Raw genomic sequence first — 19,305 nt, 5'->3', positions numbered from 1 at the left:
AGTTGAATTAAATAGCAGCCGATTTAATTTAGTTCAACATTTTTTACAGTAATAGCCTGCTACACATAATTATTACTTTCTTTGTTAAAGAGTTACATGCTTTGCACTTGCCAATAAGTGGCAGAGGAAGCATAGAGGGATACTGCTTGCAGTTGATACTCCAAGCCACAGAAATAGAAAAGAAGTTGAACGGTGTATTTGACTAGCACAAAATAAAGTTGTCAAAAGAAAAAAAAAAGAAAATCAAAAGAAAGAAGCTTGTTCTTCTCCATAGCAGTGAGGAGTGAGACGGGGATCCATCAGAACCAGTGTTTCCACAGGCAACCAGTACGCTGTTCGGCTCATCTTTCTGCAACCAATGTAGCATTAAAGTATGGTGGAATTAGCAAGCTAGCTAGCTAACTTGCCGGATGGTCTAGATAACTAGTTAGCTAGCAATTTACTACTCCGATGCTTGTTAGAACTTCACCTCAGTGAGTCTTCGTTTTGCTTTAAGTTGTTTTATTTCATACAAAAGTTAGCCTGTTGCAGAGGTCGAAAGGGCAATGGTGAATTTAAAAATGGCTGCCGCTCTGGTTATCTTGCTACAGTTATGTAGCTCTACTCCTCTTCTATCTCTGTGGTCTGAGCCCATGATCTCTCAAAGCTCAATTTGAGTAAGTCTTGCCATAAAAACAATAAAATGAAACATGTTTTTACACAGGGTTGGATGTAATGGGTCACATTAAGCCTGTCGTTCCTGTAACAGTAAGTTGTTTTTTGTTGTAGCCTCGGCCTTCTTCTGCTTGTTTTTGAGTATTTTTAAAAACTTAGGCCTATTTTTATTTAGGTATTGTACTTTGCTACAGTTCAATAAAAAGAAAAGTCACAGGAAAAAAGTCCTGAATAACTGTGTGAGAGCGGATGAAAAAAGTCAACTGTTTGATGACATAGATATTTGCCCTTAGCCAACTCAAAATACCTGTTACAGCCAATGGGTTGTGACTTTCTTGACTAGGTGTTAGAATGAAATAATGTGTTAACATAATAAGATAAGATAAGATAAGATAAGATAAGATAAGATAAGATAAGATAATCCTTTATTAGTCCCGCAGCAGGGAAATTTGCAGGATTACATCAGCATAGAGTAAAGTGCACAAGAGACATAGTAAAAGAAAGACAAGATAAAAATAAAATGAAATAAAAAAACAAGTATTATAAATAAGCATAAAAAACAGTAAAAAAAATCCACAGTAACTGAAATATTATATGTACAGACAAAAAACTAAAAAAAAACTATTATAATAATTATAATGAGTGGATTGTTTTTAGGAATTAATGAGCAGAGAAGTTAAAGTTGACTTTGTGGTGCTTTGTGGGAAAATGTGAAAAAGTAGAATATTTAAGAGGTTGTTTGCACTTGTTTCACTAAGTGAATCCTGAAACCACCGAGGAGAAGGATGGAAGGATGGAATCTGATTGAATAGGCTGGAAGTAAAACAATGACCAGAAGGTGGCGTCATTGTTATCCAGTTTAAAGATGTCACATTCAGATGACTGGAGAATAAACGGAAATGGTAGATCTTAATGTCCTGCCAGTGAATAACGATTAACATTCATAATACATTTATAATCAGCAGTGAAAAGTAACATATTTACTCAAGTGTTGTACATATTTTAGTTACTATTTCCATTTCCTGCTACTTTATACTTTTACTTCAAAACATGTTTAATGCGTCGTTAAGCTACACATACAGTTTATAAAGCATTCAAAATGACATCCACCTCACAAAGTACAATTAAAATGTTGACGTATCAATAATGCATGATCGTATACAATATGTAAATAAAGCAATGATTGGGATCCTTCTGCTTCATGAATACTTTTACTTTCGATTCGAGTACATTTTGCTGATAAAACTTACATCAATAAAATGTTGAATGCAAGACTTTAAGTTGTAAAATACTATTTAAATTGTGTGGTGTAGATTCTTTTTCTTCACTTAACGATCTGAGTACTTCTTCCACCACAATTCGTTTACTGGGATTTACCCAGTAGATACTGATTGTGCTACTGGGGAAATTCCAGTTAACGAATGACAACGATTTACTGAAACTAGACAGAGGAACCTTTTATGGTCTCATTGGACATCAGACCCCTAACACACCTCTGCATCACTGCTAAAACATAAACAATGTATTCAAGTCAATAGTATATATATATATATATATATATATATATATATATATTGGTTTTATTTTACAGAAAAAAACAACAATGTTATCTTAGGAGAGTAAACAAATGATCAGTAAGAAAGCGTCGAGATAAAACAATGAAATGTGAAATGTACAGATTGAAAATAGAGACCAAAACAAACACAAAAGAAGTTTAAGCCAAATTCAGCCAACATTTTTCTCACAAAAACAGAATCATTTCAAATATTATGAACGTCAGAAGTAAATGTGTAAATGTTTATTCATTTTCTTTATCATGTAGTATAAGTGCAAATAATATCATGGCCCTAGCTGTTGTTCAAAGCTGGTGAGGGGTTCCTGTCTGAGTAATACACGTTTAGATTATTTGTTTAATGAAGAACAATGAGGAAGCATAACAATGATTTTTTTGTTTGTTTTTTAAATGAAAGCTATAAAATAGAAAGTAAAGGAAAAGGTGTATTATTATTGTATTATATCTGGAGACCCCTTAGTTAAATCGACAGACAGACGTGGCCTACTTATTCCTCCACACAGGTATGGAGGTCTGTCTCGGTGCAACACCACTGGAGCAAGATTTGTAATATGAACTTGGCTTTAACTTCTGGCACTCTCTAGTGAGCTTCAGGCACACAAAACAGAACTCCACTTTACACCGGGAGCAGATGAGGTTTTTACATTTCATTCTGTTGTGCTCCACCAGCACACCACAGGTGGGACAGGCCCGGATGGAGGGACAGCCAGTGACCTCCTTCACGTCCTGGAAGGTGATATCAGGGCAGCTCTTCAATATTGCCGGAGGGCTTTGACAGTCAACGTTTTCACAGCAGTCTGAGCGAGGAGCAGGACCTTTCCATTCCTTCAAACACTGCCAGCAGAATAGATATCTCCTTTTCTTATCAGCTGTGCACACTGTGCATTTGACACTCAGATCAGAGAGGTCAGTTCTCACCACATTGCAGTTGCAACCAGGGCACTGTTAAAGGAAATAAAAGAAAAATGTTGTTTTTTTTGTTTTTTTTAAATCATCCTGCAAAGAACAGTTTGTTAATAATGTAATTAAGATACTTACTGATTTGATATTCAAGAAAGCCTTAGCACCGTTACTAAACATTTTATCTTCAAAGTACTTCATCTCTCCGGGTGTCAGTAGAGCCATTTTACAAACTTCCTCGAACTTCCACTCAACGCTGCAGTTGGTTTGGCCACACACAAATCTGCACTCACCCTGAGATAAAACAAAAGAAAAGAAAGCATGCAACAGAATTAAATTAAATGAATTGCGGTATAGTTTCTTATGAACATGGTGAACAGGTAGCCTACCTGGTCCAGCAGATGGGAGCACCAGTCTGTGAGAGACATCGGAGTGACTGCATGGCCACAGGACATCTTTGCTCTGAGAGACTTGTAGTCATTGCACAAAACTATGAGACACAAACAAGAAGTCTTATAAGTTATAACTAAGAACAACACACTTATGAGTATGGTAAAAGAACTAACACATAGCAGAAGTGTATATTCATATAGGCTATCATAACATTACATTACATTACATTACATTACATTATTATATTACATTACATTATTACATAACATTACATTACATTACAGTCATGTAGCAGAGGCTTTTATCCAAAGAGACTTACAGGAAGTGTATTCAACATAGGTATTCAAGAGAACTACTAGTCACCAGAAGTCATCAGTGCATCTCCTTTCTTAAACAAGTAAAAACAGATATTTGATAGCCTATATGTTTAATAAATACAATATGTTGGTTACTTACAGTCTAAATCATCATCTCCATCGACAAAAGTGAGTGTTTTGTCTCGAGGGTCATAACACTTCTCCTCTGCAGGTGAAAAGAAAGAAACTCTGGACAGGGTTTGAAATGTGAAAGGTTTCAGCTCTGTGAGGTTTTCAGCTCAGGGTTTCAGCTCTGTGAGGTTTCTCTGGACTGTGAGGTTTTCAGCTCTGTGAGGTTTTCAGCTCTGTGAGGTTTCAGCTCTGTGAGGTTTCAGCTCTGTGAGAGGTTTTCAGCTCTGTGAGGGTTTCATCTCACCAGCTCCGTTTACAAGAAGTCACGTGGTTTGTGACGCAAATCTTTAAAAAAAAAAAAAAAAAAAAAGTTTCAATTTCTGTACCTGAATCCATCTGAAGACTCCAGACTACAGACTACAGACTCTACAGACTCTACAGACCTCTGTAAAGGCTTAGAGACGAGATGGGGATCCAGCTGCATGTAAAAACACCCCGAGGAGAGGAAGAGCTCATCGACCTGTGCGACACTGAGCTGGAGTTTGAGAAGATCACTGTCCTGCAATTGATAAAGAAAGTTGATCTACAACTTAAGCTCGGTATGTAACGACCCCTTTACCTCCTACAGCTTGTTTTGTTCGCATTGTAAATGTGTTGAATGGACGTTCCGCTTTCATGTGCTGCTGATTTATTTCTAAAGTGCAAATAGTTTTAATACAATTTTGTTTAAAATGTTAGACCTGGAACAAACCCATCCTTCAGCCCAGATCTTTTCCCAACCAAAGAAGTTTTGGCAATAACTCGTTTGACATTTACCTGTTTTAAGGGATGGAATTGACGGTCGTCTTCAGACAAGACAAGCTGGAGGAAGATAAATATGTGTTTTCCTATGGGGTCAGACACATGTCCACAGTCCACTTAGTGCTGAAGCTGCCCGGAGGCATCTGATGAAGACCTTTCAACAAAACCTAAATGAGACCAATAACACTGAGAGAAATAAAGACATTTTCACTCATTCCTTCATTGTTGGTCTCTTTTTCTCTCTTCATGAATTTGTACTTCTACTGCCCTGAAGGCCTTTTGTCTTTGAATATAATCTCATTGTTTTAAGGTTTTCACCGAAGCTGAGTTTCAGATTTAACTACAGAAAATGTTCCTTGAACACCATTGGTATTGGTATTGGTCTTATTGTACTGTACAGTATCAGCCAAACCCAGAAGTTAAGACACATACAGGTTTCTTATCTCTATGAATAACGTGTCACTGTGGCTGCTTTCGGTTGTGATTTCACCATTCAGCAGTTAATCATCAGTTTTGTCAATTTTCTATCGCAACATCTAATCACATGAACTGGTTTTGTTGTTACGTTGGTGGAGGAACTAAATGTATCAAAACAACAATTCTATCATAAGCATTTAAAATGATTAAATTGGCAATCTCGAAGATTTTGATCTAAATAAATGTCTTTTGGGTCAGTGTCTCAACTACACAACAGTAGAAACCTCAACAGAACCTCAACAGAACCTCAGCAGAACCTCAGCAGAACCTCAGCAGACATAAACTACACTATCACACCTTCTGCACTGGCTGCAAACAACCGAGAATCACACATTTAACTGAAACATGCTGAATGCATCTTTGTATTTATTTATACTAATATATAATGAACATTATTTTACAATAGATTGTCCTTTATTTGGTGTTTTCATGGAGAACACACTCTAACGTCACCAGGTGTTCACTTACCTGGTTTATATGATGGAGGATGATACAGATCATTTCCATTCTGGACCCATTCACAATAATCCAGTGACGTCGTTTGGGAGGACTTCGTTGAGGACTTAGCTCATGTGTGTGTTTTCCCCTTTTGTCTATGTACATGTTTAGGTGAGACATAGATTTGTATTTGTTCCTTCTTCTTTAGGTGCTTTTATTTTGAAGTCTTCGATGTGTCTCGTTGATTAGTCAGCTCTCAGCTTTACAACCGCTTCAGTGCTTTCTCTTGTTACCTGTAACATTAGTGGATCAGCAGCACTGATGTCGTCGGGAGAAACACGGTAATGAACAACACATTACATTACATTACATTACAGTCATTTAGCACAACACACAACGAAGCTCTTCTGTTTGTCTGGTACCGTTTGTCGTGTTGGACTCTCTGCTGGGCGTCTACAGTTTTGCATCTCTTAAATTCAACTTAAATTAGCTTTACAGTTTATTTTGATCATTGCAAATGCAAAACTGGAAATAGAAAATGCATCAAATGAATGATAGAAAATCAAGAGAAAATCCCCTTATTGAAGTGTTTGTAAGATTATAAAAGTTTTGGATTTTAGGATCCCAGGTCCAATCAGAGTTGTTGGCGGAGACTCTTTTCTTTTCTGTAGTTTCATAACATCATCATGTCGTTAATCCAGAGGGCAGACACCTGACTTGTGAAACAAACTAAAGTAAGACTTGTGTTTTATAGTCTCCACAACTAGATCAGTCAACGCGACAGGACATGACACATGGATGTGAAACAGTGTGTGGAATGACGAGCAGAGATGAAAGGGCAAATGAAAATATGAGTCAAAATGAAGCACTATTCATTTCAGCATCACAAATGAAGAGAAAAACAAAGGGAAGAAACTAAAGGGATGGAAGAACCTGCTTCTACTAACTGCTGTAAAGGGGGCCGAGATAAGAAGACAGAGGCAGAACAGAGCCAACAAACAGGTAAAAAGGAAGATGATAAAGTTTAATGAGGTATTGTAGATCATTGGGTGGGTGTGAAACAAAATCAACACAAATTAAAGCTAAAGATGGACAGCATTATAAAGTAGGCTTCAATTTTAAATATCTTTGGTTGAAGTTTTTTTTTGATCAGTAAGAAACCATTTTTTTGGGTTGTAATGTTAAACATTCACCACAAAGCAATTAATACCACTTCTAATATTTGTTTCTTTATTTCATTCAACCAAATGTTGTATGTTTTCAAATCGTTGACAGGAAATCATTTTTGTTCATAATCAGAGGCTGCACAAAAAAGGGGAGCGAGGAGATATTTTAGTTTTGGGAACATGCTGTGTTGTGGTAAGTGTATTTCCTTCAAACCCACAGCTTCTAAGACAGAAGATGCTGCTGGACAACCAGATGAAGGAGGTAATGGTCACAAACTGATGAAGGATGTCGGGAAAGAGAAGTAGTAGAAAGATGGAACATAGTGATGTTGATGTTAAAGGTACAGATGACAATAAATTGAAAGAAAAAAGGGTCAACAATGAGTTTAGAATATGAGCCTGAGCTTATTAAAGGGACTTTGCTATATTGTAAACAGAGAAGTGATCATTTAGATATGATAGAAGGAACTATCAGATAGAGAAACAAGTCATGACAGACAGGTATTCTTTTATATATTTAGAGAAATTGAATAAAATTAAAGAAGATGATTGTCCTCTAAATCTTAGAGAAAAATAATAATAAATAAAGTGCTCGAGGCCGAAATGTAAAAACAACTACAAATAAATATAAATTTATAATATTATTTACTTTATAGTATTATATATAGATATTAATACTAATATTATTATAATTTCTTAAAAAGAGTTCAATTTTTTTCAGATTTTGGTTTTGCACAATGAGGAACCAATTGTTCCGTCTCGACAGTAATTTTTATTTATTTGTATTTTTTGAACATCAGACATTACATCTGCTGCATAAAAACAACATTTATATATATATTTATTTATATATATAAATGTTGTTTTTAATATATATATATAAAATATATATATATATATATATATATATATATATAGAGCAATGAAGTATTATAATATTCTACAAGATGTTACTGTTCAGGTGACATAATCTATCTTTACCTATATGAAGATGTTTCTTTCTATACTTTCACTACCATATATGGAAAAAAATCAGTGCGTGTCTATAATAAAGCACATTGATGAGCTCCATAGTATTAATATACTGTATGCCATCGAATATGAACATTTTTTTTCTCCAATGATCAGCTATAATTAGATAATTATTTATTATAAATTTATAGTGATGACCTAATAACACTGTGTTCTTCTTACCATAAAGGGACTCGGATACATAGACTTCATTATGGTCTGCGTAATCAGGGCGCCACATGTTACCTCAACAGCGTCCTGCAAGTTCTCTCCATGACAACAGAGATCCACGACAGGTTTGAAACAGCTGCTTTCATCTGTAACAATAGAAGTTCAAGGAGAGCCATTTAAATGTGAACAAAACATTATGTGAACTAGTAACATGAAACATTGTACTCTAAAGTGATTAATTTGGGTCTAAGTTGGTTTTTCAAAGTTACAATGCTCCATCTGTAGTGGCAGCTTGTTAAAAACCTTCTTCACCACTTCTTCCAGGATGTAAAGGGTTCTGACTCATAGAGGCGACCATGTCCAACTCAAACGTGCTCCTCTGCAGGCTAAACTTTCCGCGGTCAGCTATCTAATAACGAGGCTCATAGTGCATCAAAAGTAGTTTATTCCATTAAAACAAAATGTAAACAAAAATGTATCTGTAGGCAATAATAGACCTTTAAAAACTGACCTTCTGCTGGCAATAACTAAAATGCCGTCTACAATCTGCGGTCAGAAATTTTTTTCCACATCCTGCTCGTCCGACACTTAACTTGAACTAAAACCACATAAAGGAGCCATGCCAAAATTATGTCTTAAACATTTTAAAGGCATAACAGACATTTTGCATTAAAAATAAAATCCAAAAAACTGTAAACAATGTAACATGGCTCTTACACCATCAGTGAGCATATTAAGACAGTCGGCAGACGGTTGCTATTCACTGAGAAACTACTTTCTCCAATAAGGTTGGATCCAACAACCCAACAAACGGATCGTCTGCTGAGAAATATCTTTGAAGGCCTGAAGGAAGAAACATGTGGAACAGAAACTATCACAGCAGCATTTGGGATTCAAAATGGTAAGATGGACTGAAATAAAACTTAATTATCAGTGCTAAATGAAAGATGTTTTGATTCAATTACTCTAGGATTATATTTATGTTTACTTTTTCAGTTTATGAACAACAGGATGCAGCTGAATGCTTGGACATGATTTTACGTCAAATCAGCCCAGAGGCCTCTGAAGTGAGCACTTAAATTAAATCTATGAATATATTTACAGGTGAACTAATCAGAAAGATGTGTTATCCGTGATATTTCTATCTCAAGGTTTTCCAAGGAAAGCTGAAACACACAACAAAATGCTCCAAAGACCACAACATCAATGTAGAGACAAATCCATTCTGGACTCTTCCACTGTCACTAATGGATACCAATGACACCAACTACAACGTGGTGAATAACCAAAGTTCAGAGTTCTACTTATGATTGTATGTGATGTGAGCATGTTAATCTAATTTGGAATTCATTAAACCATTTGTGTTTTTACAGGAAAGGAGCTTTGAAAGGATTTTCGAGTCTAAATCATTCACTGGAAGAAACTTGGTGTACTGCAACGAATGTGAAAAGAAAACGGAGGCAAAAAGTGTGAGTTTTGAGCTTAAAATTTAAAGTTTGTTTACCATATGGTCTACAGATCAAATCTGAAGTGTTTGATAATCTTTCCTGTATTTTTTAGGGATGTGAGATGGAGGTATTTCCTCAGATATTGACTCTACTCCTCAAGAGATTTGACTACAACACCATGACACATTTCAAATCCAACCGCTGTGTGGATGTGCCACGTGAATTACAAATAAAGGCAAGGAGAAGTAACTTTACTAAGACGAATTGTGCAGTGATGTGTAAGATTTAGGTTTAACACATGCTTCCAATAAAATGCCCAGTTTTGTTCATCAACAAATGTCAGATTGATTACTTCGGCATAATATTACGGCACTCATAGACTGTTGGCTTCTTTAACAAAGTAGCAACAACTGCACTTGATAACTTTAACCTCATTAAGTGTTCTTCTTTTTAGGATAAAAAGTACAAACTGTATGGGATGGTGAATCACATGGGCAGTCTAAGAGGTGGATATTACACGGCCACCATCCTGTCCAATGAGGACAAATACTGGTACGAGTTTGATGACAATCACGTCTCCAAGGTGAGTTGGATTTTACTTCATCTTGTCCATTTGGATAGTACTTATTCAAAAGATACCAAAGGAAAGATGAGACGAAATGTTAATTTGTTGAAATTGTTTTTGTTGAATGGTGCAGGTTCGAAAACAGCCATTTGCAGAAACCAACCATTACTAGTACGTTTGATAAAAGACATTTCATTAATAATAATAACCCAATATATATAACATTATCCAGAAGTGTTGACTGTATGTTTTAATCTTTCTGTTCTATGCAAACAATAACTCTAAGATTATTGTTCACCAGCTCAACGACTGCATATCTGCTCATGTACAGAGGTAAATTCATAAAAATACATCCAGAAATATTTGGGCTTGCAATATTTACAGATCATTGCTAAATATATAACTTTTTCTTCACTTCAAAGCCATTTCAGAAGGTCAGACAGACACCATTAAGTGGAAAGATCCAAGACAAGTCAATGTGGAACACAAAGGAAACATAGGAGACAGTGGTGCTGATAACGAAGGGAAGACACAAACAGGACAGAATGACGTACTTATGGGAAGAAATGAGGCATTAAGACATCAGACAGGAGGAGAGGAGGGTGATGCAGAAAGTGTAGAGAGTGGTTTGAACACTGAAGTTACATACCAGACTGAGCATGCTGTTGGGTCTTTGCAGGATGGGAATGGGAAGGTAGATATGGAAAAAAAATCACTGTGTGGAAGTTTTACTTCACACAATGAACATAAAGTATCAGTCAGTGGAAAAAAACATGACACAATCTTGAAAGTTAGAGGGAACCATGGCAGGATGAGCGAAGTAAAAAGCAGTGGAGATGAACGGGAAAATCCCTACGTTAAAGTAAAAAGCACACATTTTGGCATCACACAAGCAAAATCAAAGGAAATGACAGGAGACGATTCTTCCCGAAATCGCAAAGAGATGGATTCCTGGAGAGTACAACTGCCTGAAGAGAAGAAGATGTACAAGAATAATCAAAAAGGTAATAAGAAGCAGAATAGTTGTAAAAGGCCACTGCAGACCACTTTGTTTTTGCTCAAAAGTGACCAACCATTTAACCTAATTATGAAAATCATCTCATTTATCACAATTAAGTCTAACTGTAAGAGTACTTTTGATAAAGCGCTAGCAACTCTGGTGATTTGAGCTGAATGCAAACTCATTTTAGCATTTTAACATGCTAACATTTGCTAATTAGCATTAAACACAGTAAAACTGTGGCTGATGGGAATTTCATTAGTTCTGCCGGTGTTGGACAAAGTTACATCAAATAGATGTTGAGATATTTGACAGGATAAGTGAAAAGTCTGACCAATTGGTGGCGCTAGAGGAGAATTCTGGAAATCACTGAAATCATGAAGACTGATCCTCTGGGCTTCATGGACATTTGTTCCAAATTTCATGAGGATTCATCCAAAAGTTTTTGAAATATTTCACTAAAAGCCAAAAAGGTCAGGAAAAGTCTGAGGACCAACAAAGTTAGTAGGATTCATCCTCTGTGGAGCACGAATGTAAATTGTCATGATAATCCATCAAATAGTTGTTTTTGAAAAAAAAAGAAGAAAAAAAAGTATTCTAGGCCTAAAAACAAAAACAACTACAAATAAATATATATTTATTATATTATAATAAAATATACATATACATATAATTAATACTAATACTATTATATTTTCTTAAAAAGAGTTAGATTTTTTCAGAATTTGGTTTTTCCTAACAAGAGACCAATTGTTCCATCTTGACAGTCATTTTTATATTTACATTTTTTAAATATCAGACATTACATCTGCTGCATAAAAAAACAATATGTATATATATAATATATATAGAGCAATGAAGTGTTATAATATTCTACAAGATGTTACTATTCTGGTGACATAATCTATCTTTACCTACTGTTGCTACCATATATGGAAAGAATCAGTGCGTGTCTATACTACAGCACATTGATGAGCTCTATAGTATAAATATACTGTATGCCATCGAATATGAAAATGTTTTCTCCAATGATCATCTATAATTAGATAATTATTTATTATACATTTAAAAGCGATGACCTAATAACACTGTGTTCTTCTTACCATAAAGGGACTTGGAAACATAGACTTCATTATGGTCTGCGTAATCAGGGCGCCACATGTTACCTCAACAGCGTCCTGCAAGTTCTCTCCATGACAACAGAGATCCACAACAGGTTTGAAACAGCTGCTTTCATCTGTTAACAATAGAAGTTCAAGGAGAGCCATTTAAATGTGAACAAAACATAATGTGAACTAGTAACATGAAACATTGCTATTCACTGAGAAACTACTTTCTCCAATAAGGTTGGATCCAAAAACCCAACAAACGGATCGTCTGCTGAGAAATATCTTTGAAGGCCTGAAGAAGGAAACATGTGGAACAGAAACTATCACAGCAGCATTTGGGATTCAAAATGGTAAGATGGACTGAAATAAAACTTGATTATCAGTGCTAAATGAAAGATGTTTTGATTCAATTGCTTTTTCAGTTTATGAACAACAGGATGCAGCTGAATGCCTGGACATGATTTTACGTCAAATCAACCCACAGGCCTCTGAGGTGAGCAATGTGATGAAATCTCTAAAGGTATTTACAAGTGAATTAATCAAAGAAGATGTGTTATCCGTGATATTTCTATCTCAAGGTTTTCCAAGGAAAGCTGAAACACACAACAAAATGCTCCGAAGGCCACAACATCAATGTAGAGACAAATCCATTCTGGACTCTTCCACTGTCACTAATGGATACCAATGACACCAACTACAACGTGGTGAATAACCAAAGTTCAGAGTTCTACTTATAATTGTATGTGATGTGAGCATGTTAATCTAATTTGGAATTCATTAAACCATTTGTGTTTTTACAGGAAAGGAGCTTTGAAAGGGTTTTCAAGTATAAATCATTTTCTGGAAGAAACTTGGTGTACTGCAACGAATGTGAAAAGAAAACGGAGGCAAAAAGCGTGAGTTTTGAGCTTAAAATTTAAAGTTTGTTTACCATATGGTCTATAGATCAAATCTGAAGTGTTTGATAATCTTTCCTGTATTATTTAGGGATGTGAGATGGAGGTATTTCCTCAGATATTGACTCTACTCCTCAAGAGATTTGACTTTGACTACAACACCATGAAACATTTCAAATCCAACCGCTGTGTGGATGTGCCACGTGAATTACAAATAAAGGCAAGGAGAAGTAACTTTACTAAGACGAATTGTGCAGTGATGTGTAAGATTTAGGTTTAACACATGCTTCCAATAAAATGCCCAGTTTTGTTCATCAACAAATGTCAGATTGATTACTTCGGCATAATATTACGGCACTCATAGACTGTTGGCTTCTTTAACAAAGTAGCAACAACTGCAGTTGATAACTTTAACCTCATTAAGTGTTCTTCTTTTCAGGATAAAAAGTACAAACTGTATGGGATGGTGAATCACATGGGCAGTCTAAGAGGCGGACATTACACGGCCACCATCCTGTCCAATGAGGACAAAACCTGGTACGAGTTTGATGACGATCACGTCTACAAGGTGATTATTTTAAGGCATTTATATGTATGGCACTTTTTTAAAAAACATACTAAATACCATCAGTATTTAATTTCAGTTTGTTGAAATGTTCTTCTCAATGGTGTAGGCTGATGGAGAATCATTTGCAAAAACGACTTACAAGTATGTTTGATTAAACCCATTTTATTACATCTGAAATACGTAGTAAATATCTTTTTTTTTGAACGAGTTTACTGAATATTACCTTTTTGTTTTTCTAACAAATATTTTTAAATAAATGATTGTTCAACAGTACCAGCACTGCATATCTGCTCATGTACAGAGGTAAGAACAAAAAGAAAACATACTTTACTATTCAGTCTCCAATATTAACAGATCATTAATGGATATATTACTTCTCCTCAATTCAAAGCCTCAGAAGAAGACGATGCAAAGGAGCAGCACGATGAAACCAGTAATCGGAATGAATGGAGGAGAGATAAAGTGGAACCAAAAAGAAATGCCAGAGACACTGCTGATGAAATGACAATGGCAAATCTGAATATAGAAGAAGGTATTACGCAATCCAGCGTCAAACATGAAGACAGTGACAATGACTCGGAACAGTCAAAACTAAATGGCAAAGGAGAAAAACAAGTAATGAAATGGAAAAGAGGAAGGTGAGGTCGAAGTGCGTCTTTGTTGTATTTTATTCTTGCAAGAAGAAGCATAGGGGTGGTAGGGCTTTAGCAACCTGTTTTCTGATATCAGAAAGGGTACGAGAAAGGTTAATGCAATAGGTTAGCATGGCATCTTCACAGAGAGCAGTGTCAGGAGGAGGGCCTCCTGGTGGACGGATTCCAACGTGGAGAGGTGCTGCAAAAAAACACTCATAGGGTGTTAAGTTAGTTCGAGCCCGTTTTCTCATTCTCATGTACATCAGGACAATAGGCAAGGCTTTGGGCCAGGGAAGACCTGTGTCTTCATAACACTTAGCCAGTTTTTGCTTTAGCGTGCCATTTTCACGCTCAACAGCGCCTCCACTTGCTGGGTGGCATGCACAGTGGTGTCTCAAATCCATGCCTAGGTACTCACCGACTTGTTTGATGGCGGTGTTGACAAAATGGGAGCCATTGTCACTAGAAATTTTAGTTGGGATTCCCCATCTGGGAATAATTTCTGTCATCAGTGCTTTAGCCACGACCGCTGCTGTTTGGTGCTTTGCAGGGAAAGCTTCAACCCATTTGGACCACATATCAACCATTACCAAACAGTATTTCTTACCCTCGGCCGGACTTAGCTCTATGAAGTCCATCATAAGGTGTTCAAATGGCCGCGTTGGAGGAGGATGTGCTGTGACCCGTGTTATGTGTTGCGCATGTCATGCAGTTCTGACTATATTTTTGAGCAAATGTTGAAAAGCCCTTCGTAAACCAATGTCCAGTTATCATAGACAGCATCCCCCCTTTAGACACATGTTCAAACCCATGTGTCAACTTAGCATAATGGGGAAACAGGGCTTTTGGGAGGCATGGTCTACCATCAGGGCCCCACCAGATGTCATCAATGATTTCACACCCGCTTTTACGCCATAGAGCACGTTCAGAGGATTCAGAAAGAGACTAAAGTTCAGCGAGCGAAGATGTAAGTGAGGGTAGAGTGTGAACTGTGGGCGTATGGGAAAGAGGAAGTGGTAGGCAGGAAGCAGCTTTGGCGGCTGCGTCCGCTCTAGCATTTCCTGTAGAGACCAAATCATTTTAACGAGTATGTGCAGCACATTTACACACGGCGATGCCTGCAGGCAGAAGTACAGCCTCAAGCAAGGCAGAGACTTTGTCAGAGTGTTGGATGGCTTTGCCAGCCGAAGTGAGAAAATGTCTGTGTTTCCAAAGGGCGCCAAAATCATGCACAACACCAAAGGCGTATCTGCTATCAGTATAAATGTTAACTGTGATACCGGCCGCCAGTTTGCATGCTTCTGTTAGGGCCACGAGCTTGGACATGGACATGAAATCTGCTTGTGGGCTGGCTAGGCTGTGAGCCAAAGAGGCCATTTCCTGAGCTACAGGAAATGGAATCTTCCACTGGTAAACATACAGAGGGGTCTGTGGGCTGTACTTAACCATGGAAGAGTCCGCAGGGGGCGTTTTTGTCACCTTGAGTCCATCTGGGGTGAGATGAGATTAATACCCAGTGAACACATCAAATCTTAGGTTAAAAGGTTAATGGGACAGCATGGAGACAAAATAAATGCTTGTTTTCTTTTTACCTCTCCAACGTCATCAGAGTAATGACACACACACAGTAAATTTCCATTACAGTATTCATCAGAATTCATTTTGGATCATGAAGATGATTTTTAGCTTTAACCATCGGTCTTAGTTAATTCTTGAAAATACATATTTTTCTAAAATGTTTCCAAAATTCAGATCTAGCTCTTTTTAATGCATTAAATTATTGCAATGTATGTTTTTATCTAAAGAATATCTTTCGCTTCCCTTCCCACCAGATGAGAAGTCTCCACAATCCAGCAGGACCTCGGCAAACATCAAGAAAGCCCTACCTTTGATTTGTCTCAATGTTTTTTGATTGTGCTTTTATTTTGATACTTCCTATTATATATGAAAAAAATCTTAATATATAATACTCATGATACAACCTACAGCAAAGTAAGCACTGACCAATTAATGTAATTTAAAAGTTTATGTGATGATATGATGTCATGAGATCAGTAATCCCATGCGCAGGTTTTAAAGGAAACTACAATGAGACCATCAACATCAGTGTTCAAACAGTTCACCCCAAACACAGAGAAGTAAAGACATATGTCCTCACTCAGTCCTTTGGTGTTGGTATTTAGTTATGTGTTGTTGCTATAACTTTGGAACACAATCAGTGCAAATGGATTTTTGCATTTGATTAGTGCCGGAAGAAGGGTGAGGTGGGGGAATGCCTGCTGGCCTGATTGAAATGGGCCAAATCTAAATATATAATTTGACTTTTTAAAAGAACTTTGCTTAGGTTTTTTTTGTAAAAGGGCTTGTGGATGCAGTCTGTTTTACTGTGGTTCAAGTATGAATAAAAATATGGTGAATTTGAAGGATATACCTTCCTTTTTTCTTATGACTGCGTGGCTTCACCTCAGCTAAAAGTTTAGCAGAGTTACTCAACATAGCTAGCTATATTTTTAAATTCTACTGCACTTATAAACAGAGAGTCATATTTTACTTTTAACTTCATAACATTTATTTCAGAGCTAAAGTTTTAAATTTTCATACAAAACATCAGTTTATAAAAATGATTAAACTCCAAAAAGTATACAAACTAGTTCAAATTAGCTTAACCTTGACCAACAGCAACATTAAATTACAGCTTACATATTTAAACAACACTATCCAATATAATCCAATAATATATTAGTATTACACTGACAGTAGCCACTCTGCACTATCAGTACATGATGTGCACTTTGTTTATTGTTATGAACAAATCACATAGCCAAATTTATTATGTTTAAAGTACTTGGCAATAAACCATTTCTGGTTCTGATTCTTATAATAAAATAGTATTATACTGACAGTAGCCACTCTGCATCATCAATACTTTTACTTTTGATATTTTAGGTACATTTTGTTGCTGACTTTTTTTTGTATGATGGTATTGCCACTTTAACTTAAGAAAAATATTTTAAAATTCTTCTACCACTACTGACAGATTGGCACATTGGCACTATTGGCACATTCTGAAGAAAGTCAGATAAGAGATCATTATGTCCATAGGCCTTTATTATTTTCTTTTCAGTTTTGACCGAACCTCAGTCTACTCATTAAAAATCTCAAAACTCAAGCCTTCAACCTGACTTAGTCTGCCCTAAAATACTATTAGATACATATTATATGTATGCATATAATAAATATAATACATAATGGTTATACAACTGACAACTGCGTACATCTTTGTATTTCTATCTCACGCTTCTTCTGATTTTATTGAATGTATTGTGTGTTTCTATGTACTTTATGTAGAAAAAAACATTGTGTTTTTTTGCTCATTGCTGTCTTTATTATGTGTACTGCACCTTGAGGCATGCTTTGTGATAGTGGGCAACAATAAACTTTGACTTGTCTAGTATAATTTCAATGCAAGTTTCAGATTTTACTTCAGAAAATGTCCTAAATAGGTCAATTGGTAATGCTAAACAGTCTTCCTCCTACTGATATTGCCTTGCCTCGTGAGTGTCAGCCTGTGTCCTAATCTGTCAAGGCATAAGAGGTGCGTGTCAGCAGGTCTTATTGTACTGTACAGTATCAGCCAAACCCAGTTATGTCCCCGCTGTTCTCCAGAAGTTAAGACACATAAAGGTTTCTTATCTCTATGACTGTAGCAATTAGAAAACCTTTGAGTGGGAATGACGTGTCACTGTGGCTGCTTTCGGTTGTGATTTTAGCACCATTCAGCAGTTAATCATCAGTGTATGAATGAGTGTGAATGGGTGAATGATTAGTAATGTAAAAGCGCTTTGAGTGGTCGGAAGACTAGAAAAGCGCTATACAAGTACAGTCCATTACCATTACCATTACAAGCTAAAAAATAAGCTTAAAATTTCTTTGACCACTTCTGAAAGATTAGCGCATTGGCACTGTTGGCACATTCTGAAGAAAGTCAGATAAGAGATCATTATGTCCATAGGCCTTTGTTATTTTCTTTTCAGTTTTGACTGAACCTCAGTCTACTCATTAAAACTCTCAAAACTCAAGCCTTCAACCTGACTTAGTCTGCTCTAACATACTAATAAATACATTGTGTATGCATATAATATAGTACATAATGGTTATACAACTTACAAATGTGTACATCTTTGTATTTTTATCTAATGCTTCTTCTGTTTTTATTGAATGTATTGTGTGTTGCAATGTTCTTTATGTAGATACATTGTGTTTTTTGCTCATTGCTGTCTTTATTATGTGTACTGCACCTTGAGGCATGCTATGTGATAGTGGGCAACAATAAACTTTGACTTGTCTAGTATCATTTCAACGCAAGTGAAATGATACTAAAAATGTCCTAAATAGGTCAATTGGTAATGCTAAACAGTCTTCCTCCTACTGATATTGCCTTGCCTCGTGAGTGTCCTAATCTGTCAAGGCATAAAGAGGTGCGTTTACTGCAGAACTTATTGTACTGTACAGTATCAGCCAAACCCAGTTATGTCCCAGAAATTAAAGCACATAAAGGGTTTCTTATCTCTATGACTTACCAGCCTGAAGGTCCTCTCAGGTCAGAGTGGAATAACGTGTCACTGTGGCGGCATTCGGTTGTGATTTTATCATTCAGCAGTTATACATATTGGTCAATTTTTTATCGCAACATATATTCATATTATCAGTTTTGTTTTGTGATAAGAAGCGTGTCACTCTTGAAAATGTTGTTTTATAACAGCCAGAAAGTACAGGTTGCTATTTTGAGTTGATACTTTCAGCCCTTTGGTCAGATAGGGTTAAAGCCAATAAGAAAATAGTGATGTTGTTGCCTACCTACATTTACTATTTACTAACAATGAAAAGTAAAGTGTTTCTGGTTATTTCTTTTGGTAAATATTTCCGAGTAAGGAAGAAGATTTGCAATAGGCTACATATAAATTATTATTTTGAGAAGATCCCTAATCTGTGTGTGCATCATTTTATTTATGTATGTTTGTTGTCTTAATATCATCCCTTGAAAAAATGTGCTTTGTGAGCGTGACAATAAA

At 36.2% G+C, this 19,305-nt stretch overlaps 2 protein-coding genes across 3 annotated transcripts; one reads left to right on the top strand and one right to left on the bottom strand.

The window, feature by feature from the left end:
- Window positions 1–2,224: 2,224 nt before the first annotated feature.
- LOC129093188 (probable E3 ubiquitin-protein ligase RNF144A-A) lies at window positions 2,225–4,344 on the bottom strand. Its single transcript, XM_054601105.1, has 5 exons — window positions 4,335–4,344; window positions 3,977–4,099; window positions 3,517–3,617; window positions 3,266–3,421; window positions 2,225–3,169 (listed from the first exon to the last, which is right to left on the bottom strand). Exons 1-5 carry the CDS (start codon window positions 4,342–4,344, stop codon window positions 2,711–2,713), a joined length of 849 nt encoding a protein of 282 aa, XP_054457080.1. The 3' UTR covers window positions 2,225–2,710.
- Window positions 4,345–5,876: 1,532 nt separating this feature from the next.
- On the top strand, window positions 5,877–19,285 carry LOC129093896 (uncharacterized). Of its 2 annotated transcripts, none has more exons than XM_054602018.1 (24): window positions 5,877–6,005; window positions 6,419–6,666; window positions 6,964–7,092; window positions 8,032–8,137; window positions 8,801–8,913; window positions 9,009–9,079; window positions 9,164–9,289; window positions 9,386–9,481; window positions 9,573–9,695; window positions 9,915–10,043; window positions 10,159–10,196; window positions 10,327–10,358; window positions 10,448–11,029; window positions 12,136–12,241; window positions 12,372–12,484; window positions 12,557–12,627; window positions 12,713–12,838; window positions 12,935–13,030; window positions 13,122–13,250; window positions 13,470–13,598; window positions 13,705–13,739; window positions 13,870–13,901; window positions 13,990–14,130; window positions 16,066–19,285. In XM_054602018.1, the coding sequence occupies exons 2-24, from the start codon at window positions 6,588–6,590 to the stop codon at window positions 16,143–16,145; spliced, it is 2,682 nt and encodes an 893-aa protein (XP_054457993.1). In that variant the 5' UTR covers window positions 5,877–6,005; window positions 6,419–6,587; the 3' UTR covers window positions 16,146–19,285. The 2 variants fall into 2 exon arrangements, with proteins under 2 accessions (XP_054457993.1, XP_054457991.1); XM_054602016.1 differs by having other exon boundaries at window positions 5,878–6,005; window positions 13,990–14,236; window positions 16,066–16,154.
- Window positions 19,286–19,305: the final 20 nt, after the last annotated feature.

Source organism: Anoplopoma fimbria, chromosome 7 (assembly GCF_027596085.1).
Source record: "Anoplopoma fimbria isolate UVic2021 breed Golden Eagle Sablefish chromosome 7, Afim_UVic_2022, whole genome shotgun sequence".
Taxonomy (NCBI): Eukaryota; Metazoa; Chordata; class Actinopteri; order Perciformes; family Anoplopomatidae; genus Anoplopoma; species Anoplopoma fimbria.
Note: the sequence above shows the minus strand (reverse complement) of the source record. Positions and strands in the feature narration are given on the sequence as shown.